This window comes from Ranitomeya variabilis, chromosome 4, assembly GCF_051348905.1.
Source record: "Ranitomeya variabilis isolate aRanVar5 chromosome 4, aRanVar5.hap1, whole genome shotgun sequence".
Lineage (NCBI taxonomy): Eukaryota > Metazoa > Chordata > Amphibia > Anura > Dendrobatidae > Ranitomeya > Ranitomeya variabilis.
The window spans coordinates 373,869,938-373,883,368 of record NC_135235.1 but is presented as its reverse complement, the minus strand read 5'-3'; the positions used below and the strand labels follow the sequence as shown (position 1 = coordinate 373,883,368).

At 43.9% G+C, this 13,431-nt stretch overlaps 1 protein-coding gene across 5 annotated transcripts in view; it reads left to right on the top strand.

Annotated features, from left to right (window-relative positions):
- ERCC6 (ERCC excision repair 6, chromatin remodeling factor) overlaps positions 1–13,431 on the top strand; it is a 179,547-nt gene that overhangs the window by 115,215 nt on the left and 50,901 nt on the right. For all 5 annotated transcript variants that reach the window (XM_077250751.1, XM_077250752.1, XM_077250754.1 and 2 more), the window contains exons 17-18: positions 1,644–1,789; positions 7,793–8,257. In XM_077250751.1, the coding sequence (XP_077106866.1) occupies positions 1,644–1,789; positions 7,793–8,257 (611 nt within the window). The remainder of the gene's footprint in view (positions 1–1,643; positions 1,790–7,792; positions 8,258–13,431) is intronic.

Genomic DNA, 13,431 nt, shown 5'->3' with positions numbered 1-13,431 from the left:
CTAAGTTATGTTGAGGTATATTAATGTAAACAAATTAGAAGACCAAATAGTCATGAAGTGCCTCAGTGCATGGGGAATAAGATGTTGCTTCTATCTAAAGTGCAATGAATACAGCAATGTAACAGTTCATACTATTGCATGCCACCACACATAGCATATTGACAGTATTGTAGGACAGGTTGACACCACCTTAAATAAAATGCATATGGAGTAGATTATACCTGGGTTGAAAGCCAAGGATTGCTATCTCCTACCCCAAGGCACGTTTCACCGATTCTTCTTCTGGGGTTTTCTTTATAATAGTCATGAATTAAGGATTTCTTTCATGAAACATGTGATTAACTCTTTGTAGCTGCATCATCAGTTACTAACGATATACTGTATGGCATGATGGAAACAAAACATGTCAGGGCTCCAGAGGATGATATCTGAAAGATTTGGCGCTAGTATAGAGTAGCAGTTTTATTTATTTCCCCTTGCCTTCACATCTACACCTACTGACTGGGAGGTGAAGGGCACCAATGACCTCACATCTACACCTACTGATCGAGAGGTGAAGGGCATAGATAACGTTATATCTACACCCACTGATCGGGAGGTGAGGGGCATAGATAATGCCACATATACACCTACTGATCGGGAGGTGAAGGGCATAGATAATGTCATATCTACACCCACTGATCGGGAGGTGAGGTGCATAGATAACGTTATATCTACACCTACTGATCCGGAGGTGAGGGGCATAGATAACGCCACATATACACCTACTGATCAGGAGGTGAAGGGCATAGATAATGTCATATCTACACCCACTGATCGGGAGGTGAGGTGCATAGATAACGTTACATCTACACCTACTGATCGGGAGGTGAGGGGCATAGATGACGGCACATCTACACCTCCTGATCTGGAGGTGAGGGGCATAGATGACGTCACATCTACACCTATTGATCGGGAGGTGATGGGCATAGATTACGTCACATCTACACCTATTGATCGGGAGGTGATGGGCATAGATAACGTCACTTCTTAACATATTGACCAACATTGAAAAACTATATAAGACAGACTTCATATTCTTCTACAGGCCAGAAAATACAGTGAACTTTGTGGGAATTGGTAAATGGCATCTATATAAATACCACTTAATACAAATTTTGCACTTAATGTAAAATGTAAATTAATGCTTCTCTATATGTATGGGAAAATGTAGCAAATTGGCATACAAAAAAATATAGCACATTTTGTAAAATCAAGACGTCATACACTTACCCCTATGGAAGTTTAAAAAAATTGCATGTGTGAATGTGGAAAGGCAAAAAATTATCTAGTTTTTTGAGCATGTATGGCAACCTAACCTTCCTGCGGCTATTCTGCTTAATTACAAACATTACTGCTGCCCTCTTTATTTTATGGGGTATGTTCCCATGTGCTTGTTTTAGGTGGGTTGTAATATATATTGGAAATATAATTATGTCCGTTTAGTCAGGTAACAGTAGCTAATAGTGCATAGTACATGAAATGAGTCCATAGCATCAAAGGGTTCACTGTGACTACTGGGCATGGTTCACCTTGCATGTTCTTGTGAGAAGAATTTATTAGCAACTTGGATGCGTATAACATCTTTTCTTCTCTGTTCATAGACAAATCTTTAAGCAGTTCTTAACAAACCGCGTTTTGAAAGACCCAAAGCAGAGACGCTTCTTCAAATCCAATGATCTTTATGAGTTATTTACGCTTACCAGTCCAGATACAAACCAGGGAACTGAAACCAGCGCTATTTTTGCAGGTAGGATGTGTTTTTAATAGTCAAATGTGTGTACACAGCCAAGGAAAAATCTATTAGATGCTAGTATTAAATGGGTTGTTCAGGACCTTTACTTTGATTGCTTAAAAATATCTAATTGGTGGCTACAACACATGGCACCTCGATGGTCTGATGTTTCCAGTGGAGTTGTGGAGCTGCACAGCGCAACTCTGTCAACGGTATAGTGGCTTCTGCTGGTTACTACACATTCGCCCCATGTTAATATGAATCGGGCGAGGTTGTGCAGAATCTGGCCGCGGCCACTATACCATTAGCAGAGTTGTGCTGTGCAGCTTCACAACTCTGCAAATCCAGCCGCCATTGGCTAAAACTGATCGGGGTGCCACGTCTTGCACCCTCTTCAATCAGATATTGATGACATATCCTAAGAGCTCGTGCACATGGCCGTATTTCTTGGTCGCCTCTTGGAGGAACACTGAGAACCATAGGATTGTTTTCTGCCACCTCAAGGTTGACCATATTATTACATTCTAAATGAAAATTGTTTTTTCCCCAGCAGGCTATACCTCGCCTGCTAGCCTCAGACTCCCTCAGGTTTATGTGGTGTCAGTTGGAGGCAAGTTCTGTCTCAGACCGGTCTTAGTCGTTAGGTTAGGCATTAACCATCTTTTGTGTGTTTCAGCTGGATGATGTGAGGGTAACAGTGTGTAATTGTGCACTCTGTTTCACCCATGCAGTGACTGAAAGTACAAGCTGTAATCGTTCAGACCGTATCAGTCAGTGTCAGTTACTGGATGTCCGTAAGCCAGCCAGTTCCTGCTCGTCCGCCCCACACACAGCGAGTGTTGCATGGAGCAGAAGATCGGATTTTGGGTCTTCAGGACAAGTAACAGTAATAACAGGGCTATAATGTGTGACCTTCACCCTATCTCATCTCTTTTCCCCACTCCCTGTATTTTTAGATTAGTTAGGCTGGTGGTGGCTGAGCCTGGGCGTCAATGGTTACAAGGAGTGGCTCGGGTCTTAATGCCGGCTGCTGGGTCCTGCCTGTGGCTCAGGTTTTCGCTGTGCTGCCGGGTGGGGGTGACATTTCACTGCTGTGACATTGGGCTGTCTAGGTCTACCTTGCTGTCCTCCAGGGATTGCCTCCCCTATTTTCTTGGGTTGTGCAATCAGCTCGGTCAGGTGGTGTGCACTGCCTGTGGCCGTTACTCAGCGGCATTGCCTCTGCCCTGGCGCGGCGGTCTTCTGTGTCACATCCCTGCTATTATTGTAGTTGGGCCTCTGGCACCTGTTGTCTAGTTGGACTCTCCCGTGTGTCCTGACCAATCAGCTTGGCCAGTACAGAAACACGTTGTCCTATCAGCAGCACTTCCTACCTTTGCCCTTTTAGTTCAGCCCCTACCTTTTCCAGGGTCGTCCTGTATCTTACGTCAGTAGTTTGAAGATGGTCGCCAGCAAGAGACCCTCACTCATGTTTTTTCTGCTTTCAGCACTTACCGAAGCTTAACAGACACCAGCGACAAAGGGATGCTCTTCTGAGACAGCAGACAGGGTAGGCTGTTTAAATCTGGAGGCTGATAGTTCAACTTTTCTTATATCACTGCTCACTGTCATTCATTTATTCCCTGCTCTCTGCTTATAATGTCAGAATCCAGAGAAGACCATGCACGCCTATCAGCACAGCCCGCACCAGTCACTTATGCCTGTTTAGCCTGTAATAATAAGTTTTCCATGGAGCAGTTGGTAGCCTAGTGTTGTACCTCCTGTACTCCACCTCACTCCTTGTTTATACCTGCTCAGGGGACCTCAGTAAAGTCAAAGGAGACTATAACCCCGCCTGCTTGGGCTCGATGTAACCCAGTCTGTAGCTGAAATAACCAAGGTATCCAGGGCGCTGGTTACTGTTGTGGAGCATTTGCCATTGGCGCTTACCATGTTAGGAACCCCCGCTGCTGCTATGCGTTGAATCCTCCTGCCACGCCGTATAGCCAATCCCAGCTGAGATCCAAGTGGCCTTGATTTTCCTCAACTTCCAGGTCTTTCTCTCACAGAAGACGTCCAAGATCTTTTCCCACCTCTCAAGACATACACTCCCCCCAATGCTCAGCCTCTAGTTCCAGCTCAGAGTCTGTGTTAGACCCATATCCAAAGGGGAAGTTGAAGGAGATAATAGAAAGTTTGATGTCAGCTGTTGACTCGTCTGTGGGAGTGTTGTCAGAGGACCCTCTACTGAAACAAGTTCTTTAGAAGAGGCAAGCGTGTAGCTAGATCTTTTTCTAACCATGAGGCAAATAGAGAAATGCTACAGAATGCATGGGAAAACCCTGATAGGTATTTAAATGCAGTTGTAAGAAGGTGTTACACCCATTTCCAGTTGTTGGCATCCTGGTCCGCTCCGCCTGTACTAGATACTCCCGTATCTCACCTATCCAGGACAACCACCTTACCTCTTGCTGAGGTAGTGGCACTTACTGACCTCACTGACAGATGTTTAGAGTCTGTGGCTAAGTCCGCTTTTGAGGCAGTGGACTTTGCACGCTGCCCTTTTTTTTCACTGCTACTTAGGTATCCAAGGCAGTTCCTGCTAGGGTGAAGCATTTATAGCACAGTATTCTGGCTGGTTCCCAGGGGGTGGACCTTGCAGATATTGCGGATCAGCTGATATTTGTTTGGCATCATTAGATGCCCTGCCCATTAGATACTCTGCCCAGCCTGTGAGCAGTTGTGTGGCCATTCGTCATATTTTATAGCTTAAGGCAGTGTTCCCCAACTCCGGTCCTCAAGAGCCACCAACAGGTCATGTTTTCAGGATTTCCTTAGTATTGCACAGGTCATTGAATGCTTGCCTGTCCAGGTGATGCAATTATCACCTGTGCAATACTAAGGAAATCCTGAAAACAAGACCTGTTGGTGGCTCTTGAGGACCGGGGTTTGGGAACACTGGCTTAAGGCATGGAGAGCAGTTTTGGCTTCAAAAGTCGCTTACAGGTTTACCCTTCCATGGGTCTCGTTTGTTTGGTAGTAATTTGCACAAGATCATTTCTGACACCACGAGTGGCTTAAAGCGAACCAGTCATCAGGTTTTTGTGCATTAAACTAGAGACCCTTGTCAAGTTGGTGCTGTTATACAGATTAAAATTGTACCTTGGTTGATGAAATCCGTCTTGTGGTTGTTTAATCTGTATTTGTAGTTTTCAGTTAGTGAGATTATTGTGCTTTTGGGCGTCTATGGGGGGGACTTTGTAGTTCTTTGCTTACATATTCATGAGTATGGCTTATGATAGGTCACTGATCCTTCAGTGACCTGCCCCCTATTTTACATACTGCATATACTACTGTGGAATTAGGAAAAAAAAAGTACATTTAGCAAAATGGCTTCTGCAACAGCGCTTGCGCAGTAGCATATATCGCGAAGTGCATATATTGTGTTAAAAAAAAAAATAACTTCAGCAAAATGCGCATTGCTACGGCGCAGACGCCATTTTGCTGCAGCCGTATTTTTTTTTCTCCAGCACAATGACAATACCTTCTGCGGGCATGTGCAGTAGCATCTCTCGCTTGCCGATACATGCAACTGTACATCTGCCGGCGCCATTATGCTGAAGTTATATAATTTTTACTTTCAAAGCCAACACCATTGTATGCAGTACGTAACCTGTCATAAGCCTTATAACAGAGAACCACATAAACCCCCACCCACAGGCCTCCCCGAAGCATGATAACTACAAATACAGATTAAACCACAACCACAAGACGGATTTCATCAACCAAGGTATCATTTTAATCAGTATAACATCACCAATCTGACAGTATCTGTAGATTGCTATGCAAAATCTTGCTGACAGGTTCACTTTAAGCACTCTGCTTCTCCAGGCCAGGCTCGGCCATCCATTTTGAAGATGTGGGGCTTTGCAATTTCGCCACTTTCTTCAGTTTCCTGCATTGGAGGATTCCTGTCATCTGGTCAGTCCCCCAGAGGTCAAGGAGGTCATCCTTTAAACCCACTCCCTCTGGGTGCTCCTTCGGTCCGGGTGGTAAGCCCTCTGGTTCTGGAGGCAGTAGAGGAGTTAACATATGATGATTGAGATTTCGTCCCCCCACTTACCCCCAGTATAAGAGCCAGTTTCGTCCAAGGTTTCCCGCCTCAAGCAGGAGTAATCCTGAGGGTTCCTTCTCCAGAACATTTCAGAGGGTTTGAATTCAAACCTATTCAATATCCCCAAAAAGGATAGTTCAATACGACCCATTCTGGATCGAAGACTAAGTAACAAATGGGTACGATTGGTACTGCGTCACTATGGTCATTTGTAGCATCCATGGAGGGCGGGAGTTTCTGTCCTCGATAGACATTCAGGACTCCCATATTCATGCACCTATCTTTCCTTCTCATCAGCAGTTTCTTTACTTTTGCAGTTAACCAGGATCACTTTCTGTTCAGGGTTCTTCCCTTGGGCTGGCAAATGCACTCAGCGTGTTTACAAAGGTCTTGCTCCAGTCATGGCTTTGGTCTGGACCAGAGGGGAGGTGGTAATCTCCTACCTGGACAATATTCTGATCAAGGCACCTTCTTTTTCCAGAATCTGGAGAGTTTTCAGATTGTTCTGGATTCCCTGGAACAACTCGGATGCATTGTAAACAGGGCAAAGTCCGCGTTCCTTCCAACACAGCTGCTTCGTTTCCTAGAAATTATATTTAATATATTTCAGGCGTCAAACTTTCTTCCAGAGGAGAAGACGCTAGCTCTGCTATCCTCTGTCTGTATTCTGAAGCGGCCAGAGAGACGTTTTCTCTGATTTTGCATAAGGGTCTTGGGGAAGATGGTAGCAGCAATCGGGGCAGTCCCGTTTGCACAATTTCATTCAAGCCCTACAGTACACACCTTTGACCTGTTAGGACAGGTGAATACTGTCTCTAGGCAGTCTCTGAGGCAGTGACTGACGTCGCCCCTATTAGTTCGAGGTTGCTCCTTCCGCCTCAACCAATGGCAGGTTTTTATCAGGTGTGGGGGGGAGAGGCATCTTCCGACACTTGTAGGTTTAGGACATCCCCATGGTTCTCTGTGTCCCTCAGTGAAGCGACCGAGAAATTAAGACTTTTGGTACCCATTGTAAAATCTGATTCTCGTTAGTCTTCATTGGAGGACACCACACCCACCTTTAGTTGTTTGTTTGGACGGACGTGCATTTATGTTTTCTTCTCTCAGAGTTTAATTAAATTATTTTAGTCCTAATGCGTTAATGTTTTTTTTTTTTTTTTTTTACTTCTACTGCTTTCTCATTAAACTGAGGGAGCCTGTGACTAGCAGGCAAGGTGTAGTCTGCTGGAGAGGAGCTAATTTTCATTTAGAATGAAATAGTGTCAGCCTTCAAGTGGCTGCAGACTATCCCATGGTTACTGTGTCCCCCAATGAAGACTAACGAGTAGCAGATTTTATGGTACCAAAATCTTAATTTTCGGTCCGAGTGCGATCCGACACAACATCGGATTGTGCTCTGATCAAAGGTCTTCTATGGGCTGTGCACATATCCGATTTTTTCCTCAGACTGAGCTGGTACAAGGAAAAAATTGCAGTATGCGCAAGTTTGATCCGATAATTAGATCCCACTGGGCCATTCAAATATATGGATGCATGTAAACCATCGAACTGCACTCAGATGACATCTGAGTGTTCTCTGATTTTTCAAGAGCTCACATAATGGAAAAGATGGAGACCTTTTTTTTCCATCTTCTCATCTGAGAGAATTGGATCACACTATCCCCACACACCGATCAAACTTTGATCAGAACGTGATCGGAGCATGACTTGCATAATCAACCCAATTCTCTCAGATGATAAAATACATGATTGTCTGCACCTAGCCTAAGGAAAAGTCATCTGAGAAGAACCTGAGCATATTTTTGTGCAATGCAGTTGTAAAGTTAAACAGATTCCATACCTGTCAGTGCCAGAGCACATATTTTATCATCTAACTTCATACTTATCTCTGATTCACTTAAATGGAATTCTCTTCTTTTTTGGAGGAATTGGATCAGATGTGAAACTGTCAAAGTATTCTAAAAAACAGATTACAACCGAAGTCCGTTTTATTTCTAAAGAGGATTCTTGCTGTACAATGAAAATAGAGCAGCCTCTGCCAAGTATGCCCTCAACATCTGGATGTGTCGCACAGCCTAACAGCACCAAGACTACCGAGCCAGCGAAAGTGCTGGACAGGTCTCGTTCACCTAGAAGTCTAGACTCTATTCCATCTATCAAAGAAAGCGTGGACTCCCATTCTGTAACCCCTGCACAGCTCCATCACAAACACAAGGCCAAAACGAAACACCAAGACAAAGAGAAAAGAAAGAAAGGTGCCAAGTATGAGGGGGAGAGGATCTCCCATTTGGTCAAGCGAAAGCCATTCACTAAAGAGGTGAAAGAGGATTGGAAGGGAGATGGGAAGACTAGCGATGAGTATGTCTTGGAGAAACTGCTGAAAAAGTCCGGTATGTGTTGTTCATTAATGTGTATTATGTTCTGAATACAGCTTGTAAATTTTTCCCATCTCTAGGATAGCGAGGTGGGGGACTGAGGTCTTGTTTGGCAATAAGTCCCATTTTCCACAACAAAGTCCTTTTTTAAAAGAATAGCTGGGAAATTTGAAGTGCAGTGAAAACTTGGAAAGGAACGCAGCAGTTAAATGGAATCTGCTCACTGAATCATGTTACTCAACCTATCGGCAGCATGAATCAGAAAACCGGCCTCTGTAGTCTACAGCGGCTTGCCGAAGTATTCACACCCTTTGCTTTTTTAACAATTTTCTTACATTACAACTTGTGTTTACATATTTTGGTAATCCGATTTGTGTGTGATGCATCAGCACTAAATTGTCTAAGTTAGTGTATGAGAAAAATATAGGCATAAATTAAATTTATGGGATCAAATAACTAAAAATTGGCATGTGCATATGTATTCACCCCTTTTGCTATGAAGCACTTAAGAATTTCTGATGCAAGCAAATATCTTCACATGCTTAATGAAAAGAAGTCCACCAAGTATCACATGGTCTGTCAGTATATATACACTAGATGGTAGCCCGATTCTTTCTCATCGGGTATTCTGGAATATGTATGTAGTTTATTTATGAAGATTTTAGAATAATGCAATTTATACACAGGATTCGGCCGGCCGCGACCAATTAGCAAAGCGTGGTTCAAATCCCGCGCCAATTCGCCGGACTGGAAGGAGCACCGTTTTACTTTTTCAATACAGAATTGGCTGCAATTGAGATCGGACGCCATGTTGTGTTTGGAGAGCCCCTAATGTGCCTAAACAGTGGAAACCCCCCAATTCTAGCTCCAACCCTAACCACAACACACCCCTAACCCCAACACACCGCTAACCCTAATCCCAACCATAACCCTAACCACACCCCTAATTCAAAAACACCCCTGACCCTAATCCCAACCCTAACCACAAACCTAACCCCAACACACCCCTAACCCTAATCCTAAACATAACCCTAACCACACCCCTAATTCAAACACACCCCTAACCCTAATCCCAACCCTAACCACAATCCTAACCCCGACACACCCCTAATCCCAACCGTAAACGTAATCCAAATCCTAACCCAAACTCTAGCCCCAACCCAAACCCTAACTTTAGCCCTAACCCGAATTGGAAAATTGAAATAAATACATATTTTTATATTTTTTTATTTTTCCCTAACTAAAGGGGTATTAAAGGGGGGTTTGATTTACTATTTATAGCGGGTTTTTATGTTTGCCAGCTGTCACACACTAAAAGATGCTTTTTATTGCATCACCACATTTTGAGCTATAATTTTTTCCATATTTTGGCCCACAGAGTCATGTGAGGTCTTGTTTTTTGCGGGACGAGTTGATGTTTTTATTGGTACTATTTTCGGGCACATGACATTTTTAGATCGTGTTTTATTCCAATTTTTGTGAGGCAGAATGAACAAAAACCAGCAATTCATGAATTTCTTTTTTGGGGGGGGAGTTTATACCGTTCCGCTTTTGGTAAAATTGCTAAAGCATTTTTATTCTTCGGGTCAGTACGAATACAGCGATACCTCATTTTATATAATTTTTTTTTAATGTTTTGGCACTTTTATACAATAAAAACTATTTTATATAAAAAATAATTATTTTTGCATTGCTTTATTCTCAGAGCTATAACTTTTTTATTTTTTCGTTGATGATGCTGTATGGTGGCTCGTTTTTTGCGGGACACGATTTAGTTTTCAGCGGTACCATGTTTATATCCGTCTTTTTGATCGCATGTTATTCCATTTTTTGTTTGGCAGTATGATGATAAAGCATTTTTTTTTTTTGCTTTTCTTTTATGGGGTTCACTTAAGGGGTTAACTAGTGGGATAGTTTTATAGGTCTGATTGTTACGGACACGGCGATACGAAATATGTGTACTTTTATTGTTATTTATTTACATAAAGAAATATATTTTGGAAATGTATTGGAAAAATATTTATTTTATTTATTTAGGAATTTAAAAAAAAATATTTCTACACATGCTAATATTTGTATTTACTTTTTTACATTGTTCCAGGGTGGGACATAACTATATAAAGTCAGATCGCTGATCTGACAATTTCCACTACACTGTATCAGATCATTGAATTGACAGGCAGAGAAGGATGCTTGCCGGTGCCTGCTCTTAGCAGGCACCTCCCTGCAGGACCCGGAAGGACCCCGCGGCAATCTTGGAGCCGGGGGTCTGAAAGGAGAACCTCAGGACAACGCGATCACATCGCGTTATTCTGAGGGAAGCACTCGCAGGGAGCCATCTCCCTGCGCGATGCTTCTCTATGCCTCTGCTGGCACCGTAACGATGCGATCTTGTTTGATCGCAGTGTTCCCCGGGGTTAAAGTGCCAGGAGCGGTCCATGGCTGCTCCTGGCACTTAGTGCCGGGCGTCAGCTGTGAGAATTGGCTGACACCAAGCCGCGATCAGCCGTGCTCCCACCGAGAGCGCGTGTAATAATTATAGGGGATAACTCAGGAGACTCTTTGCGTGGAACAAGACAACTACTGGACACAGTTTTATAAGTGCTAAAGTCTATATCATCACACGGTGATTCAAACAGGTGCAGAGAGAAACTCAAGTCCACAACACTTGGTGCAAATAATAAACGCAGCTAGCAGTCTATAGGAAACTTCAGAGGAAAATGCAATCAAGCAGAAAGTCTATGAAGCACAGTTATTCTTGCGGATACTTGACACGAATAAATCCTTGTCTTAGTCCAGGCACAGATAGATATGCTTATTAGGCAGTTCAAATCATATCTTAGCTCAACCAGGGAGGCCTGGTTAATAGTCTCAGGTTATTGCAAAGCAGAAACAGCTTACATGTCCAGCAAATGCAGATGGAAGTAAACACGAACAGCAGATGGAGGATTACTGGAAACTTGTGTATGCAGCAGGAACTCAGAGCAGAGTAGCAGGATCACCACACAGGTTCACAGGAGCAGGTGTATAGCCAGGGAGTAATCAGAGGTCAGGAGCTGGATGCAAGGCAGAATACTCTAGCACAGACTGAAGGCTGGGGTGGAGTTTTATAGCAGGAAGACACAGTGCACATGAGACCAAAGACGCCATCTTGGAAAAGGGCAGTAATGCACAAAAGGTAAAAAATGTTCAGAGTCCTGACATTACTCCCTCCTTAGAAGCGGCCTCAGGACGATCCTGGACCTGGTTTCTCAGGGAATCTCTGATGAAAACGAGAAATCTTCTGTTGGGCATTGATGTTTTCCACAGGTTCCCAAGAGTCTTCCTCAGGGGGATATCCCTGCCATCTTATCAGATATTGGAGCCGATTCCTGCGAATCCTGGAATCAATGATTTCCTCCACCACGAATTGTTCTTGCCCATCAATCACCACAGGCTGCGGAGGTGGCACAACACATCCCTGGAAGGTATTAGGAGAACACAGGCTTTAGTAAAGATACATGAAAAACTAGGTGTACCTTCATTGTCCTAGGCAGCTTCAGCCGGCAGGCCACAGAGCTCACAATACCATTGATCTTGAAAGGGCCAATGAATTTCTGTCCAAGTTTTTGTGAAGGAACGTTTAACTTCAGATTCTTAGTTGCTAACCACACGGAATCTCCTACCTTGAACATGGGTGCAGGTTTACGGGATCTATCAGCCGATCTCTTATAACGTTCTTGAGCTGTGGTCAGGGATTCCTTCAGAACCTCCAGATTCTGTCTCATCGCAGTCAGCCTTTCCTCCACTGCTGGAACCGGAGAATTAATTGAAGACCTAGGTAAAATACACGGATGATAACCCAGATTGGCAAAGAAAGGTGTAAATTTAGTGGAGGCGCTTTGAGAATTATTATATGAAAATTCGGCTAACGGCAACAACTCCAACCAATCATCCTGGAGATGGCTGACATAACATCTTAGATATTGCTCCAGCGTCTGGTTGGTACGCTCAGTCTGACCATTTGTCTGGGGATGGTAAGCAGAAGAGAGACAGACATTAATATTGAGGGCAGAGCAAAACCCCTTCCAGAATCTTGAAGTGAACTGTACTCCACGGTCAGAGATGATCTCACCGGAACCCCGTGCAACCGAAAGACATTCTGTATAACCAAGTTCACTGTATCTTTAGCTGAGGGGAGGCCAGTGCACGGAAGAAAATGAGCAGCTTTAGTCAGGCGATTAACTACCACCATGATTGTATTCATGCCCCCCGTTGTAGGCAGCTTCACAATAAAGTCCATTGATATAGACCCCCAAGGGCGGGACGGAACAGGTAATGGTTGTAGAAGACCCGTAGGTGCCACATGAGGAGTCTTGTAACATGCACATACCTCGCAAGAGAGAACATAGTCCTTGGTATCCTTCAGGCAAGTTGGCCACCAGAAGAATCGGCTCAGGAACTCTTGTGTCTTCTGTACCCCCCTGTGACCAGCCAACTTGGAGTCATGTACCAACTTGAGGTTCTGCAGACGGACGACCTCCGGGGCGTAGATACGTCGATCTCTGAACCACATGCCACCCTTAAAGACCAGATTAATATCCACAGGTGGGTTGGCCAGAAATACATCACTTTCATAGGCCTCCCTGCACTCCTTCCACAAGTCATGATCGTGGATAACTCCGTTGAAATTGGCATCAGATAGAATGGTCTTTGGACGGGGCTCCAGGTACAGAATCCGCAGCATGGATTCGGGATAAAGCATCAGCCTTCCCATTACGAGAACCTGGACGGTACGAGATAACAAAGTTAAATTGATTTAAAAATAAGTTCCAACGAGCCTGGCGAGGAGAAAGACATCTATCGGATCTAAGGAACTCTAGATTGCGATGGTCAGTTAGCACTATGATCTGTTGTGCAGCTCCTTGCAGATGATGCCTCCATTCTTTGAAAGCCGCAATAATAGCCAGCAATTCCTTGTCTCCCACGTCGTAATTCTTCTCTGCTGAGGTTAGTCTATGGGAAAAGAAAGCACAAGGATATAGCAGACCCTTCTCTCCAGTTCTTTGGGAGAGAATAGCCCCCAAAGCATTAACAGAAGCGTCCACCTCCACAATGAAAGAAAGTGTTGGATCTGGGTGTATAAACAGCAGTGCTGATGTGAAACAGATCTTAAGCCGATCAAAAGCTTCTTGTGCCTGTGATGACCA